The sequence below is a fragment of the Malaclemys terrapin genome, chromosome 3 (genome assembly GCF_027887155.1).
Source record: "Malaclemys terrapin pileata isolate rMalTer1 chromosome 3, rMalTer1.hap1, whole genome shotgun sequence".
Lineage (NCBI taxonomy): Eukaryota > Metazoa > Chordata > Testudines > Emydidae > Malaclemys > Malaclemys terrapin.
In genome coordinates this window covers 137,532,144-137,557,771 of record NC_071507.1, presented here as the reverse complement: position 1 = coordinate 137,557,771, position 25,628 = coordinate 137,532,144, and the positions used below count along the sequence as shown (strand labels likewise).

General features: G+C 39.6%; 1 protein-coding gene across 3 annotated transcripts in view; it reads right to left on the bottom strand.

Annotated features, from left to right (window-relative positions):
• EPHA7 (EPH receptor A7) overlaps positions 1-23,749 on the bottom strand; it is a 181,685-nt gene extending 157,936 nt beyond the window's left edge. For 2 of the 3 annotated variants that reach the window (XM_054022928.1, XM_054022929.1), the window contains exons 1-3: positions 23,476-23,749; positions 18,722-18,786; positions 13,726-14,395 (exon numbers count right to left, since the gene is read on the bottom strand). In XM_054022928.1, coding sequence (XP_053878903.1) covers positions 13,726-14,395; positions 18,722-18,786; positions 23,476-23,572 — 832 coding nt within the window. In that variant the 5' untranslated portion in view covers positions 23,573-23,749. Of the gene's footprint in view, positions 1-13,725; positions 14,396-14,976; positions 15,002-18,721; positions 18,787-23,475 lie in introns of those variants that run through there. The other variant, XM_054022930.1, reaches the window with a different exon arrangement.
• Between the last annotated feature and the right edge of the window lie 1,879 nt (positions 23,750-25,628).

Here is a 25,628-nt window from a genome sequence, read left to right as displayed (position 1 = left end):
ATGCTCAGTGTGAAAAAAGATAAGTGTTTAATTCTACTGTACAGGGGTCAGATGCATAATAACACACAACCAATATAGCTTGTCAAAAAAAAAACAAATAAAATGTGAAAGCTGTCTAATCCCAATTCTTTGCCAATTCTTTGGCAAAATCCAGCAACAAATGTTGAAATTTTGAAACCTGAAAGACTATGACCAGCTCTAACAGCCAACTTTAGTTAAATGGTTGATGGATCATGTTCTAAAATATCTCATCAGCAATTAAGAAAGAAACATTAAAACAAGTCAGAAAGCACATGAGAGCCTTACAAAGAAGAGAGGGGATCTTTTAAGAAATAAATGAGAAAATCCAGTCAGCAATAAGTATTGTTAATATTATATAGCTGTTCAAATAGGATGGTATATGGCCAAATTGAAAACATCAGCTTCAGGTGCACTTAGGGCCAGATTTTTAAATGAATTTAAGCAACTAAAGATAAAAACAGATACCTAGTGGGATTTTCAAAAGTGGCTAGGTGCCTAACTCCCTTTGACTTCTGTATCTTTAGGCATCTAAATACCTCTAAATATCTGGCCAAGACCTTTGCTAGCTTTGACTTCCATGGCAAAGGTCATACATTAGAGAGACAATAACTGGAACCCTGTGCCAGTTCTGGTGCCTCAGTTAACATACTGGAAAGGGTTCAGAAAAAAGCTACCAGAATAATTCAAGGTCTGGAAAACCTGCCTTACTGGAAAGCTCAACTATATAGTTTATCAAAGAGAAAGTTAAGAGGTGACTTGATCAAAATCTATAAATACCTACATTTGGATAACATTTCTAATAGTACAGAACTCTTTACTTTAGCAAAGAGAGGGAAAACAAGATTGAATGGCTGGAAGCTAAAGCCAGACAAACTCACACTAGAAATAAAGTGCAAACTTTTAACAGTAAAAGTAATTAACCACTGGACAAATTTACCTAAGGACATTGGATATTACATCACTTGAAATCTTTAAATCATGGGATGTCTTTCTAAGATATATACTTTAACTCAACCTGAAGTTATAGGCTTGATGCAGGACACTGGACTTAATGTTGTCCTGTGTTATGCAGAAGGTCAGACTAGATCTTAATAGTCCCTTCTAGCCCTAAAAATCTAGAGGTGAAATCCTGGCCCATTGAAGTCAATGGCAAAAATGTCAGTCATTGGGGTCAGGATTTTACCCTATCAATCTATATCTACTACTACTGATAGAAGGGTAATGGTTAAGGGCTTGTCTTCACTATGGCGCTAAATTGGTGCCACTGCCATCGATGCAGCAGAACAGATTTAGCGGGTCTGGTTAAGACATGCTAAGTCGATGGCTGAGCGCTCTCCCATTGACTTCTGTAATCTGACTCAACGAGAGGCATAAGCTATGTCAACAGGAGAGCTCTCTCATCAACATAGAACAGTGTAGACACTGCAGTAAATCGACATAGGTTACGTCAACTTCAGTTATGTAGTTTATATACTGAAGCAGTGTAACTTATATTGACTTAGCACGATAGTGAAGACAAGTCATAATATGCTAAATAAATACATTAATTTAATCGAGACCATTTCTGATATTTTACAGATAAATAATGGATGGTTTCTGTGATGGCATTTATTTTCATGAGTAAATCAGAAAGGAATATATAACAAGTGGTGCAGCCATGAATGACAGAGATTGGTCTATGTGTTGTGTGAACATAATATGTGATAACTTAAGTGGAGTTACTCTTGACTCATCAAATATTTACTTCCCGGGTATATGTCTTCTCCTACCCATATTACCCATATTCCGAAAAACATACCTATTCAGGAAAGCATTTAAACACATGCTAAACTTCCACTGACGTCAAAGGGACTTAATAAGGATACGATTTCAGCATGATACTGCTTCCACAGAAATCAATAGGAGACTTGGCATTGACTTTGATGGACCAGGATTGGGCCCATCATTCCATTGTTTTAAATAGAGAGTTTGTAAGATTGGGCATTATATACCCAAAACTCCAATGTCCTCAAAAAGAAAAAATCATCATTATGGCCCACTGTAGCTGTATCATATATGGCAAAAAAATTCCATTGGAAATATTTTGGGATTACTTTTTAAAATTTCTCTCTAAAACTGTGCAAGTAAAAATTACACAATGTTACTTGAGTGCACAATTTCAAAAAGCAACTTTTGAAAATTTGACCTAACATTTACTCACACTTGGCACACCATCTGTGGTACTCTTATGCACCAGGAGATATGCACAGTAATATTCTTTTTAAAAACAAAAAAATTAATAATCTGGCTCTCATATAACACATTTTGAAGTAAATATGAAGCACCAGAAACTATAAAAATTGGTAGTAATGTTAATTAACAGTTATCTGTTCATTCAAGATGGCTGATGCTATTATTGCAGTAGATCTGCTATTATCTAAAAGGGTCACATGAAGCTATAATCTAAAACAGAATCAGCAGCAGAGGATTACTACAGCTGCAGTACATGTAAGACAAAAAAAACCAATATTAAGCTCCAGTCCGGCAAACATTTATGCATGTGCCTAACTTTAACCTCATAAGTTGTTCCAATGAAGTCAATGGGGCTACCCAAACAAATAAACAGGGGCTGATAAGGTAAAATAATTGAGTCAGATTCTGATTTGACTTACACCAGTTTTACACAAGTTTTCTTTGCCTTTAGTAGGGTTGTTCCTGATTTAGTCCACTAGAAGTGAGATTTGACTGAGGCCCAAAGACAGAAGTTTTTACTGTATGAGGAAAATTATTGCTCAAAGGATATAATAAATTACCTCCATGAGGGAATCATAATGTCATCAAGAAGCCATGAGTGTATTTTCCCAACTGTTGGTCATTTGTTCAATGTGTTGGACAACATTTTTGTACTACAGAGGTTCAAGCAGAGTCAAATGCAGTTGCTGTTGGAAAGGTTTAAAAAAATGCTCTTCTTCCCTATCAAAAGAGCCCCTTTAAGCTCTGGGCAGATTTTGCCATGTTTGACACGTCTGAGGAGGGTCCTGAGAGGAAAAGTTCTGAGAACACTTTTCTGCTATAAACTACAACAGAAAGAAAGAGACAGAGAGAGAGAGAGGGTCACACACACACTTTAAGAAAATCATTTTACTGCCTGTAGGGACTAAATGCTTTCAATGACGGTTATGGACAATTAAAGGAGTTTGAAATGTGAGGGAATGAAAGCTCCTGAATGAGATTTAAACTTTAATAATTTGTGAGCTGTTAAATTATCAATGAAATTCTAAGTGTATGTTAAACTCAGAACAACACAGTCCTGGAAATATCTCTATGTAATAAATTATAAATTTGCAATAGTGAGAGTAATTAACCATTTGAAAAAATTACCAAGGGTCATAGCGGATTCTCCATCACTGACAATTTCTAAATCAAGATAGGGTGTTTTTTTCTATAAGCTATTCTGTAGGAATTATTTTGGGGAAATTCTATGGCGTGAGTTATACAGGTGGTCAGACTCACTAGACAGTCACACATTATCAGAGGGGTAGCCGTGTTAGTCTGAATCTGTAAAAAGCAACAGAGGGTCCTGTGGCACCTTTAAGACTAACAGAAGTATTGGGAGCACACGCTTTCGTGGGTAAGAATTTCACTTCTTCAGATGCAAGTAATGGAAATTTCCAGAGGCAAGTATAAATCAGTATGGAGACAACGAGGTTAATTCAATCAGGGAAGGTGAGGTGTTCTGCTATCAGTTGAGGTGTGAACACCAAGGGAGGAGAAACTGCTTCTGTAATTGGATAGCCATTCACAGTCTTTGTTTAATCCTGATCTGATGGTGACAAATTTGCAAATGAACTGGAGCTCAGCAGTTTCTCTTTGGAGTCTGATCCTGAAGTTTTTTTGCTGTAAGATGGCTACCTTCACATCTGCTATTGTGTGGCCAGGGAGGTTGAAGTGTTCTCCTACAGGTTTTTGTAGATTGCCATTCCTGATATCTGACTTGTGTCCATTTATCCTCTTGCGTAGTGACTGTCCAGTCTGGCCAATGTACATAGCAGAGGGGCATTGCTGGCACATGATGGCATATATAACATTGGTGGACGTGCAGGTGAATGAGCCGGTGGTGTTGTGGCTGATTTGGTGCCACTAGTCTGGAGGTATATATTGTCACCAAATTTGAAATAACTGTGCGTGAGGATAAAATCACAGAGCTCAGCAACAAATTGTGCTGACAAGTTGTTACCCATGCAACAAACCTCGATGCCAGATCACCCTCCCTGATTGAACTAACCTCATTATCTCCATACTGATTTATACCTGCCTCTGGAAATTTCCATTACTTGCATCTGAAGAAGTGAGGTTCTTACCCACGAAAGCTTATGCTCCCAATACTTCTGTTAGTCTTAAAGGCTCCACAGGACCCTCTGTTGCTAGTCACACAGTAGTTCCTTCTGGCCACAGAATCTATTAATCATGTTGTTTCCACCTTCACTACACCAGCTCAAGGCCAAAGGAGAAGTTGGGTAGTTCACTCATTGTCTGGTAAGGAAAGTCTTGCAAACAGCAAGGGAATTAAATGACAGGTAACGCTGAATTAAATAGGAGCTGGCCATTGTTTCTTAGGCTTCATGAAAAAGTTGATCACAACACCACATTTTAGTGAAGACTTACAATGGCAAATATGAAGTTTTTCCAATCACATGAGTGATGGGGTCTCTCACATTTATTATGAACCCTTGAACCAACATTAGATTTTTTTTTTTTAAATCCAGGTTTTCTTCTTAGTTCTGTTCTGATCTCAACAAAAATTTAGTTCTGAATAACAAAGTATATTTAAAAAGCATGAGTCCTAATATTTACAGAAGAATAAAATGTAAAACAAAATTATTCAGTTTATAAAGAGCTACTGAAATATTTCAGTAAGTGAATCCACTTAGAAAATTCCAGTTTGCCTTTTGCAGAAACGGTAGTTTATAATAGTTTAATTCATATTATTTCAGGTTAAGTGAATATACATTCACATTCTATGAACATCGTAGCATTTTAAATCAACCAGACTACCACTGTAGTCCAGGGCTTGCAGAATGGAGGGAAAACATTTAAATCATGTATTATTAATGCCTACAGTGAGGGAGCAATGACTGATTTTTTACTCTAACAATCTTCAGTGGTAATAAAACAATAGCAACTGCAGGCCCAGATAAAGATCAAAGAAAGAACAACTTCCATGATTTCTCAGGTAGTAAGAGCCAGGTATTCTTAGAATGCCTGAGCTAATCAATACTGATGAACTGACAGCTGGGACAAAGTGAAAACATGATTTCCTGTCATACACTGTTGAAGCTCTGAAATACAACAAAACTCTTAAAATACTAGCCCAATCACGCAAAAACTTTGTGCATGGAACTTCTGTTGCCTTCAACTCCTTTGCCACATATGGCAGGTATGGACTCACTTTTTCAACAAATGCCACCTCCTGCCTCTTTTCTTTTTTGTTTCAATAAATCCCTATTACTCCCCCACTGTCCCATATTTATTTCAAAAATAATTTACCCAAACACATTTACACGTTTATCAGCACTTAGATTCCAAAGTGACAGAGGTCTTATATATACACACACATGCTCCCCCATCCCTCCTGAGAAAACACAAAAACAACTACTATCTGCTCCCCCACTCTTTTGTAGCCTCTTTGCTGCTTCCTTAGTTCCTCCTGGCTTGCAACTCCTTCTAGCCCCATTACTGCCACACACACCCTGTCTCCCTCACCCCAGCTCACTCCTTGATCCCTCTAAACAAATGTAAAAAGTGAAAATGGAAATCATTTTATCCAGTGAATCAGAATTCTAAATTTTATAATTCATACCAGGTGAGCATCAGGTTTATAATTGCTCACTCTTAAGATAAAATTCTTTACCCTGGGAAATCCTCACATTTAACTCTTTTTCTGGGCATCTGTGATGGGGTATTCACTCCACACTAGCCTGGAAAGGGTTAATGAAACTGACAAGGGCCAATTAAGCAGATAGGCCACACCTGAGGAGAATCAGATGGCCTAAATAACCCCTGATTTATGAAGGAGCTCAGCTGAGAAGGAACAGATAGGGCTAGTAAAAAGCCAGGAAGTTGGCACCAGAAAGGGCTGCAATGACGGAGCTTGTGGCTACTTTTTCAATTAGAGAAGGAAGGAGGACCTAGGAGAAACAGTGCAGGAAAAGGCTCAAGAAAACATCACAAGTATGTATTCCAAGTGTGCAGATCTCAGAGCTGTACAGCAATGGGAGTACTTTGGAGATCTTCACGGCTTAAACACATACCCAGCATTTGATCAACAACTAAACACAAATCTCGATTTATACCTGATTTTGATTACTCAGAGAAGGCTTCTCTGCCACCGGTTCCGTGACAAAGGATCCCCCGTTCTTTGCAAACAACTCTAATCTCAGATATGACAAACTCACTACATCAAATACATTGCTCACAGGATAATTGTCCATAAAGGGTAACATGTAAGGTCTGTGTTGAAAGCTTGTTCATAATCATGGCATAATGTATGTAGGGGTAATATTGAAGGAATAATGTAACTATATTGTAGTTTATGCCCCTAAGGTCTCAAAGTTAAAAGGAGTCCCCATGGAGTAATTTTTTTTGGTGATGGCCTATTCAGGCAGGAGGGAGTTGCCTCCCTTCCTGGTTAGCCAGTGACGTAATGCAAGGTTCAGTTGTCTACCACTGCCCCACCACAGAACAGTCAATGGAAAACCACCAGAATCCCCCTGCCAACAATCGAAACCACTTGGAAACAAAAAAAAAGAAACATTATAACAGACAGGGGATCGCCCTGCTTATGAATAGAGACAAAAGACTGTTTCAGTATAACACAGCGAGGAGAGGCACTCCGAATCCATTCACTGATCAGATTCTTTGTTGTGCAGAGGTATTTTTTGTGAAAAGCTGGATCCTGGTTCCTGTGAAGCCAGTGAGCTCTGCAACAGACTGAACTTTGGGGGAAAAAACCTACTATTTTCCTGTTCCTACGAGACAGGAAAGAACTATTCATAGGTGTAGGCCCTAGTCTGCGTTTTATTATTTTGTTTTGTACTGTAACCATTTGTTCACATCACTCTCTCATTTCTAATGGAATCTCTATTCTTTAATAAACTTACTTTTGATTCATTGCAAGTGTTGTGTGTTATGCAGGATCAGTAGTTGAAGGTAAAACTGGTAAAATTGGCTACATTGATTCTGAGGGTTTGGGATTTCTATGAGTAGCCAGTTTCAGGGGCAGGATACCATCGGGAAATGCTTCAAGGGAACCTCCTGTCTATGCCTTGCAGCTTAACAAGCCTGGGATATCCCACATGCAAGTACTTGAGTGACTGAAAGGGTGGTGGTGTTGGGAACCTATCACCCAGTGACCACAAGCAAGACTCCCTCTCCCTCCTTTAACTTAGGAAAGCATGGAGTTCTGCAGGGGGTTGAAGGAGAAGGGGGACAAGGCTGGAGAAGTAGTAAAGTAGAATAAACTTCTTCCCCCTTCCCTTCTCTACACAATGCACCCAAAAGACTAGAGGAGCAGGACAGTACTGAAGACCCATTCCACCTACAGTTAGACCAGAAGGATGTAGCAGAGTAGTAAAAACCCCTTGTCTCCATAACAGCTAGGATGCTGTGGGAGAGATAGAGGGCAGAAAAACACTTTTCCACCCAGCCACTTCATGAATGGCAGCTAGAACACTCTGGGAAAGAAAAACAAACCAGTATCCTTTTACTTTCTAGCAACTGAAAGGGGATGGAGCTTCAAATTTAGAGTCACTTTCTATCCAAAGACCAATATAAAAACATGGTGTCCCTAAGCAGCATCTTCAGGAAAGCCTATGGAAATCCCAGCTCCCCTCTGAACAGCTGGGGATGGCAGGGGGTCAGAGCCCTGTATTTACGTTTCTCATCCTCCAGCAAGTAGGTATCAGCCACATTTTTTAAACCCTGCCTAAATTCTTCACAAACTGATATACACAGAAGCATCCCCCACTGAAACAGAGTCACATCTGGGGACCAAACCAACAACTGTTGAACAGTGCACAGAAACATTACAGAACACTTTAGAAAAGGAAAATGAATACGGGGCAGTCTGCCGCATCCAGCTTTTGCTCAGTGCAGAAAGGAGAGAAGCCATCAGAGAGCCAGTTACAAATTGCCTGTGCTCTGCCTTAGCTACAACTTGCTTGAAATCACACCACAGAAAGGTGAGGACAGCTAGTGCATTGTGTTCCAAGCACACCTCCTCCCCACCCTGAAATGCCCCACCTAATACAGCTCGGTGCCTGGGAGTACTGGGAGGGAGACGGGATCAAACCTTACTGGCTCTACTCCAGCAAGGGACTTGAAGGTGATTTTGGCTCTGTATGAGCCTTCTCAGCAGTGCAAAGGAAGAGGAGCAGGGAAAACTGAAACAACATGGAATTTAGATAGACAGGAGATAATTACCCCAAACTACAGGTTAGCCACAACTCTTGAGATAGACACCCTGGGCCAAATTCTACATTGATTTACAGTCCATACAACCCACTCTTATTAGAAGTGCTATGAGATCTTTAATGGCCAATCTTTAAGTCTCAGAAACAGACTCCACCAGCAGTACAGTCCCTCCTAATAGTAAGTTAGGACATTAGCTCAGTGTTAACTCAGACTGATCAGAAAAATTATTCAGAAGTGGAATATGCCTGAAAATGTAACTAAAAATGCCATATCACAAACGTGTCATATATAATATATCTCGTAGGCTGGACCTCTCTGTCAAGTCACATTTACTAGCACCAAAAGTTTATGTCCCAAAAGAAATCAGTAGCAGTTCCTGTAGCAGTTCGTAGCTTGTTGCAAGTTGCTGCATCCAGTATACAATGCAGCTCAAAATCAAGCATGTATTCTTCACTTCAGTGATATGCATTCCACAACTAGTTGTAGCCCTCTCCCATTTTTTGGATAAGCAAATTTTATTCTGTTGTATTCTTCTAATGCACATAGTATTACAAAACAGTTAAGAGTAAACTGTACCTGTTTGGCTTACTCCAGAAATCCAAATTTTCAGACGTGGTGCCAAATTAATTTTCGTATATATTTTTTCAGTTCATTCATGTTGAGAGGTGCTTCCTACCTTCTGAAATATCATACTGCTGCTCAGGAGCGAATGGGTATAGTTTCTCTTTAAATAATGTGAAACATATGGAAAGTGGATTATACTAGAACTTCACAAAGAATTTCCCTCCTTCCCCCCAAACCACAGTCATTCAAATATTATCCCAAATGTGATCCTTGCATAGGCAAAATAGGTGAAATTCCCACTGCACAGGTCATAGGCTATGTGCGAATTGCAGGAATGGGTCCTATGTAGTGCTCCTGAGTGCTAACATTTCCATTAGTTTTTATAGTAGCAGAAATGGTATGTCTGTGGATGTTTTAGGGGCTTACCATTTCCTAAGCACTATCAGGATCAAGCACTAGAATATAAGCTCCCCTCCTCCTTCCCTCCCTCCCCCCACACACTTCATTTCACCTACTTGTTATGGCTTGCTTTAAACTAGGACTGTAAATTCTTTGGGGGCAGAGACCGTTATTATTATACGTCTGTGCAGTACCTAGCACTCTGTTGCTTTTTACCTAGCACAATGTACCCCTAACTTGGTTTAGGCATCTAGATGCTACTGGAATGCAAATTTATAATGTGAATAATTCAATGTACAACCAAAATAAGGATATTTACATATGGATACACGTTCAAAGATTTGGTGCTGGAGATAGAACACAAGGGGAAAACTAGTGGCAAAGTTCAGTATTTAATCTTTGATAAGCAGTATCATTTACTACTATTTGCAGAGTATTTGTTTACCTGACACAGATATCCTCTGCCAACATATTGGGAGTGAAATTTGTCTAAATTAAAAATAAAAGATAAATGTTATTTCTTAAGGTCCTGCAAATACTTACTCATAGAGGATTTCATGAGAGACAAAAAGGATGACTTTTTCAACTAGTGTAGCTCAAATAAGTTAGCATAACACAATCAAAAAGCCCTGTTAGGATGCTGGTTAACACATCTGAAGATGCCAGCAGATCGAGGGACGTGATCGTTCCCCTCTATTCGACATTGGTGAGGCCTCATCTGGAGTACTGTGTACAGTTTTGGGCCCCACACTACAAGAAGGATGTGGAAAAATTGGAAAGAGTCCAGCAGAGGGCAACAAAAATGATTAGGGGGCTGGAGCACATGACTTATGAGGAGAGGCTGAGGGAACTGGGATTGTTTAGTCTGCAGAAGAGAAGAATGAGGGGGGATTTGATAGCTGCTTTCAACTACCTTAAAGGGGGTTCCAAAGAGGATGGATCTAGACTGTTCTCAGTGGTACCTGATGACAGAACAAGGAGTAATGGTCTCAAGTTGCAGTTGGGGAGATTTAGGTTGGATATTAGGAAAAACTTTTTCACTAGGAGGGTGGTGAAGCACTGGGATGGGTTACCTAGGGAGGTGGTGGAATCTCCTTCCTTAGAGGTTTTTAAGGTCAGGCTTGACAAAGCCCTGGCTGGAATGATTTAGTTGGGAATTGGTCCTGCTTTGAGCAGGGGGTTGGACTAGATGACCTCCTGCGGTCCCTTCCAACCCTGATATTCCATGATTCTATGTATTAGATGGCTATGTTGTAGTCTACGCTCTCACCAGCCATTCTCCTTTGGCTACAACACAGTCAGCTAATACATCTTCAGACATGTTAGCCTGTATCTTAGCAGGGTTTTCAATGGTGTTAAATTAACTCCATTGAGCTACCATGATTGAAGAAAAAAACATATCCTTTTCGCCCATAAAGACAGGGTCTTATGTCCAGTGCTTACTAGCATGAAGTCAATGCAGAATGCCTGGCACTGAGTTTTTGCAGCATTGAGCCCTTAAGAAGGACCACAAAAGCTTTGGATTAAGGAAGCATGCACCAACTTGCTACTGCTTGATCTGTTATAAAGCTTGACAGTAACAGATAGCCACTTGCATTAGTGTCAACGTTCTGATAAGTTTCTTTCAATATCTGTCACAAAAACAGTGACTGTATCAGTATGTCAGCTGCATTATCAGTCACTATATAGTTGATCATACTTAATAACACCTTCAAGTGCAGAGAATCCTAACAAGTATCAGAGACTGCAACTACTATAGAGCCACAGAGTCACCCAGATCATTTTGACTTCAAGCTGGTAACATCATTCATTCAGCGAGTGGCTGCCTCCCACCCTCTCTCTCGCCTCAGTATATTAACTTGCCTCAATATGGAGCTAGAATTTGTTTTCAAACTCTTAACAAGATCACTGAAAGAAAAGAGGAGAAATCCTATCAATGTGCCTCTGGACTGCTTCCAGAGTTGCGTATTCTCTTAGCAATTGCTCTGGAAGCAGGCCAAAAATGGGCAATGTTCTTGCAAATGAACTCAAGTACACGTTATCATTTAATTCCTTTGTCAACATTGCTGTGGTTAGAAATTAAGAAGCCTATTTACTAAACAATTTCCTTGAATTCCAATTACCAAACAGTGATTCCCTTCCCCCTCCCCCATTACCCCTGCTTTCCCTTTGGCTGGGCACTTTCTCTCCTTTACCGAAAGTCAAAGAAAATTAGTATTATAATTATAGACCTATCCATGATTCACATCATCAACTGGGAGTTAACTAAGATGCTTTAAAAAAAATAAGTCAGTGTCACTAGAGAATACCTTTGAAAGTTTCAGAACGTGCTTTGACGGGGCAGAATGATTTTAATACTTTTAACAGAACCTAGACACACCGTATTAAACTGATGTGTGTAAGCAGTTTTTCACATTATAACTGTTAATGAGATCACCCTCCACATGCTAGAAACTCGGCCCTTTCCCCCACAATGCTGAAAGAGTGTTGGAAAGATCCCAGATCAACTCCACACACTCCAACTATGTACCAAATCTTCCATTGTAACCCCTGCTGAAGGCAATCATGTGAGTTTCCTGAGGACTAAGGATTCAGGATGAGACACTGCTTTCTTTCTTTCTTTCTTTCAGTATGAGCCAAATCCTGCAGTCCTTTTCCAATCCTTACACAGGCAAAACTCTCATTAGACTCATTGACTGCAGGGTTTAATCTTAGACAAACCCCAAAATAAATCAGGTATACGTCACTCCCTTGATTCTTCAATGCCTGTAATGGTTTTACTTTTTAGTGTTTTCTCACTTTCACATTTATTTTTATATCATTTATTTCTGCAGCACTACAAACAGACAAGTATGTTTCTATCATATGCTACAAGAAAAGTCTGATGGATATCAGTTTCTGTGTTAAATATATTTGGAACCATTACTCACTATACAAAGTACCTAGTATCCTAGAACCTTCACTGTAAACAAAACAGCCTGATTGTGTCACACTTATGTTCAGAATTGCCTTTGTACCCAAGTAGCCCCATTTAAGTCAGTGGGGACACTAATTGCAGAGTAAGTATATGAATACGGGTGACAGAATCAAGACCTAAAAAGATTGTTTTCAAAAAACAAACTACTTTGACATTTTTATTCACTAGCCAGGGTGAAAATGTTAAACCTGTGTGTTACTCTGAAGTGTAACTGCTTTCCAATAACCTAACACTACCAGATGAACTACATGCTGAAAATACAAAATAAAAAGCTCTCCACAGTCTTGGATTTGCTAATAATTTAACTAGACCCAATGTAATCCATAAATAACCGAAAAGTTTTATTTTTAAGATTCTAGCTGAATTAATTTTATGTAGAAAAATATTGACTGAAATTCTGCCACTCGATATTTTGATATATTCTGTTTGAAAGAAACAGATTTAAAATAAATAAATCTACTGAATTTGCACAGGAGTGAGAATGAAATGCAGATTCAAAACTCTGTAGCTCAGTTGTCATTTGGAGTATGCGCTATACTTTAGCACAAATTCTATATATCCTGAGTTTTATTTTCCTTATAATTTTCTGTCACAAAACATATGGACCAACAGCAAATAGTTTATATCAGGGATCGGCAACCTTTGGCACACGGCCCACCAGGATAAGCACCCTGGCGGGCCGGGCCAGTTTGTTTACTTGTCACGTCTGCAGGTTCGGCCACTCGCGGCTCCCACTGGCCACGGTTCGCCGCTCCAGGCCAATGGAGGCTGCAGGAAGTGGCGGCCAGCACATCCCTCGGCCCGCACCGCTTCCCGCAACCCCCATTGGCTTGGAGCGGCGAACCGTGGCGAGTGGGAGCTGCGATCAGCTGAACCTGCAGATGCGGCAGGTAAACAAACTGGCGCGCCGCATGCCAAAGGTTGCCGATCCTTGGGTTTTATATAATGCTCACATGCAAGAACGTTAATAAGGTCTTCTTAGCAACATACAATCTGCTCAGTAGCATTACAAAGAACTACACGGAATGTCATCCTGACCTTATTTCTGTGTGAACTGTAATTTCTGCAACTGTATTTACATTAAACTGTGCTCTGAATTGCCTGTTTTATATTTGAAATGCAATATGCAACTGCTGACTTCCATTCCTGAAAGAGCTGATTGTTTTAAATTAGCCATTGTGAAGTGTATAGATTCAAATGCTCATAGTATTAGTATGGGCCTAATAACATATTTTGATGCAAAGACAATAGAAATGTGACTGTAGAACCCAACTGCTATTGTACGATATTATTAAAAGTGTAGGTTTACTCACGTTCACAAGTGTCTCCTTTTTGCTGGTACCCAGCTTTGCAGATACACTTTCCAATAGGCACTAACCATTCTCCTTCTGCACTACAATGCATCCTAGGAGAGTTATCAGCCTCCTCTTCTGCGCTGCTGACACAAGTTCCTCGTACCTCAACTAGAGAGGAAAACTCTGAGCCAGTCACTGTATCTGGAAAAATAGCTAAGTTCTCAATAATAGACCAGCATTTCTTGTAGTAGACTTTGACAGAAACCAAAGCAATGCAAGCACCTACATCTTGAAATGCAAGATAAAATCCTTTCTTGGACAAAGGTCCAATCTCTCTCACCTCTGTGTTAAGTTTCATTTTTCTCTCTCCAAGGTCACCTTGGGTAAAACTTTCATCTGCTGCAATGGTGTCTATTTTTACATACTGATTTTCTCGGATATTCCGGCCAGTGTCGTAGTCTGTTTCATAATAATGTAAGTTAAAAGTTTCTTTACATGTCCCCAGTACTCCAGGAAGACTGTTACAATCCCTCAGAGTGAATTTCAGTTCTACAAAAATCCTTTGTGCATTGCCTTTTGCAATCCAGTTAGTCCGAAGCCAGTTATTTTGGTTAGGTTCCATGACCTGGCATACCTGGTATGTTCGTATAGGAGTGTAATTTTCATCCAGTCCACTAATTTCTTCCCACTAAAACAACAACAAACAGTTATTAATACAAGACAGCATTTTACTGCTGTACTAAATCAGTACATATATAAAAATACTCTGACACAGGTCTGGTCTTCCTCCTTTGTAAACAGTGAAGCCTCATAAAAAATAGTGGAGTATTATTAAAATGCTAATGTTTTGTGTAAGAAAATCACAAATTTTAATGGCGTTCTAGTTTGTGTTTCATGTATTTTAACATGTGAATAACCTTCAAAATATATAATTCATATTACAACAGTTTACAGTTACATTAATTACAAGTTCTAGAAAGTACTGTACAATATATTCAAATACAGCTTATAGTTGGGGTTCAGTCCTACATTTTCTTACATCAATCAGAACTTTAGGTAAGCCAGAAATGAAGAAGGTGATCAATGTTGTGCTGCTAGAAACAAATCTACAACCAACAAAGAAGTCTCAGAAACTGAGAGCCCTTAATCTTGCAATCCTTGCACATCTAAACCTCAGTGACACTTTTTGGTGCACAAGTAATGAGCCCTGATTCTTTACTAGTAACTGTAATCTGCGTTTGAAATTATTATTACACTTTAATTTATTACCATTATTGTGATCATCATCACATTTTGCAGGGAAAACAAACTGAAAATGAAGAAAAAAAGAAGTCATGAAGATGACATTTCCAGCTGTTTTATCACTTTATGCATTTAGGACTATTTTCACTCCCATTTACAAGCTACAAACCTGATCCTGCAAACCCCTACTCATACAAATAGGCTCACTGACCAGTGGTGAAACAATCTTACCTCACTACAATGGGATTTCATTTGAAGTCAATGGGGTTACACACTTGAGTAGGGGCTAATCATTTGAATAAGGATTTACAAGTTCAGGGCCTGCTTTCCTTCTTTTTTCATTTCTCAGGCACCGTGGTATCTAGGTGCTAAAATGGTAAATGCACAATAATTCCACTGTTTTTACAAAGTTGGAAACAAATCTCAGACCTATTGAAGTCAAAATCAAAACTCCCACTGACATCAACTGAGCTAAGGTTAGACCCTTATTCCAGATTTACCCAGGTATAACTAAAAGCAGAATCTGGCCCTTACACTTTTTATAAATGTATTGCAGTGCTCAATTCATAGCAGAAATTACAACTTAAATAAAATGGGAATCATTTAAAGAGTTCAGTTAGTTAAATGGTGTCTAATAACACAGCCAACTAGAGCTCAATCCCTCCAAGTGCCCATTTCAACAAAGCACTTAACCACATGCTTATCATCAGTGGAACTACTCATGTGCTTAACATTAAGCATGTGCTTTATTGGATTGGCTAGAGCACACAGCACCTGCCAGGATTGAACACCTATAGAATGTGCTGTTACTGATAATCAGGCAGGAAAGGCAAACACTAACGGACACACTGGTTTCCCAGACCAAAAGTCATGCAGCATGCAATACTTCATGAGCCTACTTGACAGCAAATGAGATAATTTAATGTTGCTCTACTACTCCAAGAAAAGTAAATGTTGATGAACTGATGCTGGAAGTTTTTACCACAAAATATATTATGGCTGTAAGTGTTGTAATGTGCAGAAGCTGAACATATCAAAATGCATTTCAAAGTAGTTCAGTTACTATAGGTATGGTATATATGGCACCACACATCTGGTATTAGCTTACAGTAAAATATTATGAAATGTTTCTACAGTTAACAAATGATTACATTTTAAAACCTAATACACTTTAGAAAGGAAGAAAGCTTATCTTCATTATACGTTTAGTAGATTTTAACTACCAAGATTTTTTTTTCTCTGATATGGACTAGTATTGATAAAGTTAGCAAAAAAACAACAACAACAACAAATAAACATGACCATGGAGCAGGGCTTTTGGCATTACTGCAGTTCAAAAAACAGTTCACAAAAAGGGCTCAGAGCCTAAGTTCACTCTAAGAGTTTCACTCTGCTGCTCTCATTCTCAGTTTCATTTTGAGTATGTTATATTTTATCTCATGTAAGCAGTTTTCCCATCATGATCGAGATCCTGCTCTCAGATATTCCAAAGTTACAATAGTGTAACATCTTTGAAGTCAAATGAGTTACCCTAGCGTATTCAAAGAGCAGAATACAGACCACTGATCATCTGAATTCCTTTCTTCCCTCCCCCAAATCCTCCAAAATAATCATAAAAATACAAAACTCTGCATTGGGTAGGGTAACACAAACCAGAAGAAGAGCCAGAGATTCCATGCTTGTTAATTAATGTAATTAATCTTGGAGGTGCTCAGATTACTCCTTTGGATGGAAAAAAAAATCCAGTAGAGATCATCTCTTATGCTAACACCCATCGTCACACCTTCCCCATCTTTCTAAAACCACGGGGAAGATCATAAGGATAGTTTATATGCATTTGTTTGTTGGTTTATCTAAAAAATTTCAGTAGTCATAGCTGTACTACTCAAACATTCCTCTGAAAGGGTTCAAACTTCCTCCCTTTGATAGGCACATGTTATAGATACTTCGGAGCATAATTGTATTTATCTACCATATTTGAAAACTACTGCTTAAAAAAATCATCTTGGAATGATCTGAACACTATATTTGATTTTTCAGACACTTAACTTTTTTTATTTCTCTTTATCCCATTGTTTTATATATATATATATATGAATGAGTGAAATACATGAAGTTCTCCTCCTCCACTAATACATATTGTATACCTACACCATATTACACGTTAATTCCTTTAGTTATATAAAACATGTTTCATGCCACTCAGAGACAGAGAGTACATTTGAAATTTAACTAGCATAGGATGATGTATTGGTTTCTCTCCTCTATTTGTGCATGTTTTCATGATATTTGTACTACATAGGGGAGAATTAAATGCAGCTGAATTTCACAACAAAATTTACAATATTTTTTTTATTTTAAACACCATCAATAAATTGTAATTTTTTGTTAATTTATAGGAAACTATTTTTTGGCCATCCTCACTGACCATCGTTTAGCTGTTATTTTGGATTCTCAATGCTCCTTTGAATCCATATTTCTAACCTAAAAAGGTCATCTTTTTACCATTTGTACAATATTAGTCAACTATGTTTCCACCTTTCATCCTCAAATACGTTAGCAAAGTTCATACTTACATTACCTCCAGGCTAGACTACTGCAATTCTCTTCTAACTAATCTTTCAGACACCTCTATTAAAAGGCTTCAATCAATGCAAAATGCTAATGCCAAAGTTATTTATCCATCTTAAGCGTTCAGCTCACATTACATAGTTTCTCAAGCTTCCGACTCATTTCCTTTTTGTGTTGTATTGTTTTTACGATCTTGCTTTTAAACTAAGACACTTTCAGATTTTCATTCTTCTTATTTAAAGGATTTGTTACACTTTTATAACCTCACTCACATCTCGCGCTCTTCTGGCTCCAGATTTCGTAAGGCGCTGAAGATTAAGGGCCTGATCCTGCAAGCCCTTATTCATGCGAGTAGCCCCAAAAAGGCAATGAAATGGCTTCCAGGAGTAAGAACCACTCACATGACTTCAGGTTTGTAGGATTGAGCTCTATGGTAAATACAACTGGCCATACTCTCCTCTCTTGAAATGTTCTTCTTCAAGAGATGAGGGATGTGTTTTTTCACAATTTCTAATTAAGAGCTGAAGACACAGCTATTTGCATGTTGATAAGTTTTCATAGAACATCTTGGGATGCATTTGTTCTAAAAGGTATTGCAGTGTATAAAGGAGAACTAGGCCCAAGCGCCAAAATTTGGACTTAGAGCCAGATTTCAAGCTCCTTAAAAATTGGGAATGTTCAGGTCTGGGTTTTGGTTTAGACCAGTCTCTAATACAGATGTTTATATTTCAGAGCACTTCATACTACACTATTCAATTACAACAAATATATTGTATATAAATTTCTTATCACTGTTTATCTGGAAAATATCAAATAACATGTTCTGAGGCAGTTTCCATATACAAATATATTTGCTTCCAAAAAGAAAAAGAGAAAAGAAAATATATTTAAAATACAGTGTCACAAGTACCACAAAGAATTACACTACAAAGCATAAAGCTAATAAAGGGGTTTAGGTGAGTTACTGAAGAGACTCTTCCTTGTAATTGGCTTGCTTTTGTACACTGTAACCTGAGGTATGCTTCTTCTCACAACAGAAACTTAAGAGCTGTAAACACTCACTATGATTCCTGAGGGAAATTTGGGAAATACCAGCTTGTTTAAAGCATGTTTAAAATTTTGTCTAGATGAGACACCCAGCAATGTTTGGAGGGGTTTTTTTGTTTGTTTGTTTTTTCTTTTTCTTTTTTTGAGTACTTACCCCATTGGGAGGAAAGGAAATCCACTCCAACTCGGTCTGTTGTGCTTTAGAGTCCAGCAATATTACTGCAAGAGAAAAAGTTTCCACTATGTATTAAAGAAAGAACTTAAGAATTTTACTAAACTAAATCAAAAACTTTGTGATGAAATTCAACAGGAATGTATATAAAGTCTTCTTTTTATCAGTCAATATTATTTAATAAAGGAATAAATATATTATGTATGTTCACCATTATAGGCATGTTTGAAATTAGAAAAGTTTTTATATTATTTAAAGTATGATATTCACATTTTTTATTAAGCAGAAATATTTAAATCTTATTTTTACTGCATCTTTCTCTATGCCTGTCTACATATTTATACTTACCATCTTATTATCTAAGTGTCATAAAAATTCTAAGGTTTAATTGTGAATATGTGTTCCTCTCGCTCCTTATTACAAAGGATATTTCCCATGTACTTTTCATTAAAATTAAGATTTTTTTTTAAATGAAATTCGGCAATATTTCAACATTGTCCAGACTGATTTGGACACTGTTGGACACTACATACTGCTTGGATCCCCACTCTGAAGTCAAGGGTAGTGCACAAGAAAAGATGGTCCCTTAATACTTATGAGACTATTAATTTAAACAAGTCAATATATGACAAATAAGATTCCACAAAATAAGGCTTTGTACTTATGTAGCATTATCCATTTTCAAAATACTGAACGCGCATATTAGTTAGAACTAATTTTTGTGCAACATTTTATTAAATAAATATTTTCACATGTGTATACATATCCAATGAGACTTCTAAAAGAAGTTCTGATACACAAAGCTGTTAATTAAATGTGACTTGCTGGTAAAAGTATTTAATGCAGACTTCTCAATCTTAGTCCAATAAACAAATCATTAAATATAAATATAAAATATCCACTTTATTACATATTGGGGAAAATCATATTGATATTTTGACAACTATCAGCATGAGATTATATTTAATTATAGTCTTAAACCTCAGAATATATTATTGCATATGTTTTCACAAAATTTCTAAACAGCACTTACATTAGTTAACCTTGAAATTTCTAAGTAACTCTATGAAATAACTTCTTAGATTGCATTTTAAAAAATAATCTTTTAAACTGGAAAGAGATAAATCCTAATGTTATATCTGTCTATATATGCTACATTTTTGGAACAAAAAAAGTCATATTTACTGCTTAACAAATAATTGTTCCATTTTTAACAAAAGAGAAACACATTTCAATTTCAAATAACCACAATATACATTTTAATTATAAAAAAGTATTACAGCTCTACCAATACCAATGTAAAAGGTTTTATATGAGTAAGTAGTTACATATATTTTGATCGTCTGCTTTAATTCTTAAACTTGATTTCAGTACAATTAACTTTTTGTTAGGCAGAGCAATACCTTTGGTTTATAGCCTATGTCAAATATAATTTAGAATAATAGTTTTTTAAAACATTATTAGAAGAATTGCAACACTTTTTTTACATAAAGGTTCATGCTGACACAGGAATAGCTAAAACATGTTAAAGACAAAACTGTAACTTCCATTTCTGTAAGACAACATACACTTGAGCTAATGAATTAAATTTGCTATTCTCTCTTTACTATAGATTATCTTCTTAATTAATTAATTAATCTCGCTATCTAAGGGGCTTTAACTAGCAATACTAGGCAAAGAAGAGTTGATGGTGTTTGTGTTGGCTTGCTAATCAAGGACAATGCTGATAAGCTAAAAATTTAGGTACAGTGCAAGTTTAACCCCTTCATCACCATGCCCATGCAATAGTGGATGGTCACATCATGTGTAATCTGGCAGTAATTCTTCATTAAAAAGCAGTGCCACATAGATGACCTTTACATAATCATATGTCGTACTCTTCACTGCACTAAAAGTTATTGGGAAATATCTTTCCTACTCCGACGTTTGTACAATGCCTTGAATAGGTAAAATGCAATATGAAATGCTAATTTCCTAGTGCTGTCTTAGTTTTCAAAAGTTATGTGGGTGACAGAGCCTTTTTTATTACACAGTTACAGTCTAGATCCAGCATGTCCCGTTTCTGAGATAAAGACACTTTCCCCAAGAGGTGGGCAACATTCTCCATCTACTTCCCAAGGCAGCCCTTAAGTTCTTCTATGCCTTGCTCCAAGTGAGCAGGAGCTGAGCTTCGGAACTTCTTGTTGTTGCAGAAACTGACTAGCAATGCTATCCAGTTTTGAAGAACGGCAAGTCTGCCTGGTTCATTCACTGCGTTACAACGGACACAAGACAAAGCTGGGACAGAGGGAAAAGTTGCTGGGGAAATCGATAGGAGGCTTTAATACGCCCTTTTCGGCCTGAATTATTCACTCCCTCCGGTGCCCCTTGCGCTGAGCTCCCGTGCGCTCCCTGAGCTGGGGACTCCCCCACGGGCTCTGCACCCAGTCAGAGGGGCGCGCTGTTTGCGGAGAGCCACGGGCAGCCTCTCGCCTCCTCCGCACCCCCGACCCAAGCTAAGATCTTCCCCTAAACCACCGCCGGGGCCCTCACTTCGGGGCTGGGGTTCAAATGCCGTCAGTCCGCGCTGGCAAGGCATCTCCGTGCCCAGCTCACGGGTGCAATCGTGCCCCCCCCCCGCCCCCCGCTTCATGTCAATGGCAAAGGCTCCCCTTGGCTTCAACAGGGCTGAAGCTGCCTTCCCGAGCCCAGCAGCCGCAGCCTACGGGAGGCAGGAGGAAGCTGAGTCAAACGTGGTGTTTAACCTGTGTCTAACCTCCGAGCCATGCCGCTGCGATTCCAATCAATGCCTCCAAGGGCTGGAAGGCGGCGAACTCACTGCCCCGTGTAAGCCTGCGCGCACCCCAACCCCGGGACCCAGTCTCAATTCACCCTACACTCAGGATCCCTTTATGCTAAACTTTTCAGACCCGGCCTGGCTGGGTCACCTCTGCCCCTGCAAGCTCCCGCCTTCCTAGTCAGACCCCCATCACCTTCTCTCCCCCTCGAGGCGCCTATTTATCCAGCTCCTGCTGGGAAAACTTTGGGACTTTTCGGATCTCTCCTCTCTTACCCCCAGCCCCTCTGCCTTGCTAGTTTCCGACGGAGAAGGAGGTGTCTGCAGAGGGCTGGATTCTCTCATCACCATAGACGGTGAAATCCAGTGGCAACGAAAGTTACTTTGCGCAGGAGATTTGCAGCAGGTTAACAGCCATAGGGATCCGAAATCCCTGCCTCCCTGCTGCTCCCCACTCCTCCTGCCAGCTCAGCCTACAGCCCACGAGCTGCTGAGCGCTCGAAGCGGAAACACAAACTCGAGGTGTACGTGGGATTCTGTGCCGGTGAGCAGAATGTCACAGCTCCAAGCGCACTCCCCATGCAGCCTGCACAAAGCAGCTTCCAAGCACAGCTCCCCACTCCTCTCTGCGCTTCGCTTCCGCTCACCTCCCCCATTCAGCCTCTCTCGCCCTTCCAGGAGTTAGTTCATTATTCCATTTTTTAAATCTCTTCAAATAAACTTTGGAAATGCCGCCCAGGAAGGACCTTTGGTGTTTTTTCCCCTCCCCCCCTTTTCTATTAGGGACAAAGAACATCTTAATTGAGAGAGAGCTTAGTTTTAAAGCTCCAGCTACAGGCTCAGAAAGGTACTTTACCTTAAGCCAATGGTTCAAAGACGAATATTGACATATCTGGGAGAGAGAAAAAAAAAAAACCCAAGTCCTCTCCTCCCAAAGATGGAAACTGATACCACACTATCAGAGTTAAAAGGTCTCATTTTTAGTTCTCCCTCCCCACCCCATACGAAAATAAATGCCCGGACTGACTTTCTGAATTGATTTTTATGTTAGTCTCTGATAGAAAACTGCCTGTGCTCTCTTTTAATAGGAAATATTATGCGTTTGTTTTATGTAAAATAGACTGATGCTGGAGTGATGGGATTTATGAAGCCCTGTTTGTGATACGCAGATGGAACAAAAATCTCTATCTATATACATCTAGTCAGAGGTGCCTACAGATGATTAGATAATATACAATTTATACTGACACACAGATATAATTCATGTATATAGCATCCTATAGATCCATCCCTCGGACACATTTAATTGTACCCCAACATGATCTATGCCACATCTTTCCGCGTAGCGTCTCAGTCCCACCGGCTTCTGAGACCTGCAGGCCCGCATCAGCAAGACACGGAGAAGCGGACTTTTATTAGACCGTTTATGATTACCTGGTGGACTAACAAAAAGTCCCCCCAACCCTTTTGGGGAGCGTCCAGAGTCGTGAAACTCCGCTGCAGTCTTGGCTGTGGCACTCGGGTTGCGTGCCCCTGACAAACTACAGTAGCTTCCACCCGGAGGGGGGACGGGGGAATTCTTATCTTCACCTTACTAGCAGTATTAATACTACGAGTACTATTAACAATTCAATAGACAGTATCCCCTGCATTGACCCCCCTCCCCAATATATCAGCTCTTCAAGTGCAATGCCTTGCAAACCCAATTCCTTAAATGAAATGCAGTTTGTCCCGACCTCCCTCCCTCTCTCTCTCACACACACACACACACACACACACACACACACACACACACACACACACACTGCCCGTGGTGAATGCCTCTCCTCCACCTCAGTAAGAAGCTGTTTAACTAGGGGAAGGGGCTGCATGCAGTGTGCAACAGACCCAACACTAAAACATTGCAATGTGTGCGCACGGAAATAAATAAGCCCAAACTTTGTTTTCTGCATCACCTTACCTTCTTTTGCAGCCTGTGCCTCCCCCGTGTGTGCAAAGCGAAACAGCCAGATGGAGCATAAAATAATCCAAGAAGGGAGCCTAGTTTGAAAAACCATGATGCAGGAGCAGGATATTTTTATATGTACTGTACGATCGCTGCTGCTACTGCCGCCGCTTGTTGGGGATTAAAGGGTTTGTTCTGCTATGTGTTTTATTTTGCCTTTGCATGGAGCTCTCTCTCCCCCGGCTGCCTGCTCCTCTTGCCTATGCGTTTCCGCACACCGTATTTGCTGCCTGCGAGTCTCCGACTGCAGCCTGGCTGCTAGCGCCACACTCCAATAATATCAATTAGGGGGGGAAGGGGCGGGGCCGGAGCCAGGAGAGCGGGCCGTCCCTCAAAGTGACTGGCAGTCGCAGCCGGCCTAAGAGGAGCGGCAAGCTAGACCGGGGAGGCTGAGCTGGGGAACGAATCGCCCCGGCAGTGGAGGCGGGGCAGGCGGCGCTGTCCAATGAGCGGGGGAAGGTGTCAGGTTGCCGCTGGCACAGGATTCCCCGCAGGTTGAGTGTGTAGCCGGGGCCGGGCGTGAACGTGGAGTGGGCATGGCAGGACTGGGAGCCGCGCTCCAGGCAGGCTTGTTACTGCTGGGGATTGCAATAAAGCAAAGACAAGAGTAATGGTTAAAAAAGACAAGATTTCTCAGGATGGCGTAAAGGAGACTGGCTGCACAAGCCCCAGTCTTTAAGGAGACGGTGATTTTCTGATCGTTCCTCTAAGTGATTCACTCTCAGGACACTGACTCTTTAGACCATCCCTCGCCTGCTAACTTTGTTAATTATCTTTCCTGCAGCATCCCCGCCGCCACCACCAAATTAGTTCCCCCGAGTGGGCACCGCTCGAAGTGGGTGCTGAACGCAGTGTGTTTTACTGGTCACAGTGAAATAGCACGTTTGCAAGAGTTTTAAACAAGCCCCGACCAAGGAAGCAGGGGGAAAAGAAATGAAACCCCCGAAACAACGTGAGCATTTAAAAAACCCTTTCGATCGCGGCATCCGCGCCACGATGAACATCGCCAAAGAGGAAGCAAAGGTTTGTTGAGTAAAATCTGGACAAGTCGAAACCACTCAGCAGAACATTCCGCCTTGATAGTTTTTCTTATTTCTCTGACCTCTGCGGGAACCTTTCACTATATTTTCCGATCTCTGTGGTGCCACCCATAACACAGAGCAAGTAAACACTTTGCTATTGAAACTCAGAACTTTTTTGTACGTTTTGTGTTTCATTTCTTAAAACAAGTCTCTGTAAAAAAAAAATTATTCCAGACATAACACTAACATTTCATTTCCCTACTTTCCCAAAACTATGAAGAGACCAGTTAATGATAACATAAATCTGATTGATATTAGACGCTTTTACCCTATCGGTGTAATCCAAAACGAGGGGTAATCCAATAACAATGAGATAATAAGAAAAAGAAAGAAACTTGCCAAATCTCCCTTTGTCAAAGTTCACCCCCACTGACTTGAATATTGCTTTTCCAGCAGAAGATCCACCCTCCTTGCCCTTACATGTCTGTTACCTATATCTTGCTTTTTAAAAGGTGAATCAAACAAAGTTTCTGTTCCTGAAATGAAGCTTTAAAAAATGAAAAAAGGAAGGGTGGACTTGGAGTCGGAGTGAGAGGAAAATAGAAGTGCTACTGGTAACTATAATGGGGATGTTACCACAGATGGCCTTTGTCTGAATGGAATACACAACCTAATTTTGTCAACAACTACCAGATGCACAGTTGTGCTGTGAAGGAATGTGAAGTTTCTACTCTTCAGATGAGTTTACTGCAGGACCATAACAATAATTAAATGATCTTCTCCTTTCCTTTCTCCTTCTCTTAAATTCTTCACTTGGTATTTTTGCTTTTATAATGCATATGTCCCACAGATTTATTTTATATTACGTTAAATGTTTTTATATAATTATATAAAAATACCTTGGCTGTGTCCTTTTAAAGGATATAAACTGAATAACCGATTATATCTTGGAAGCAGATAATTATAAAGAAACACAGGGAATGTAACTACAATTCAATGCCAAGATTATATGAGAATCTGAAACAATCCTTATATAAACGGAGACACTGATACTGCAAAACAGTATGTTATAAATAAAAAATTAAA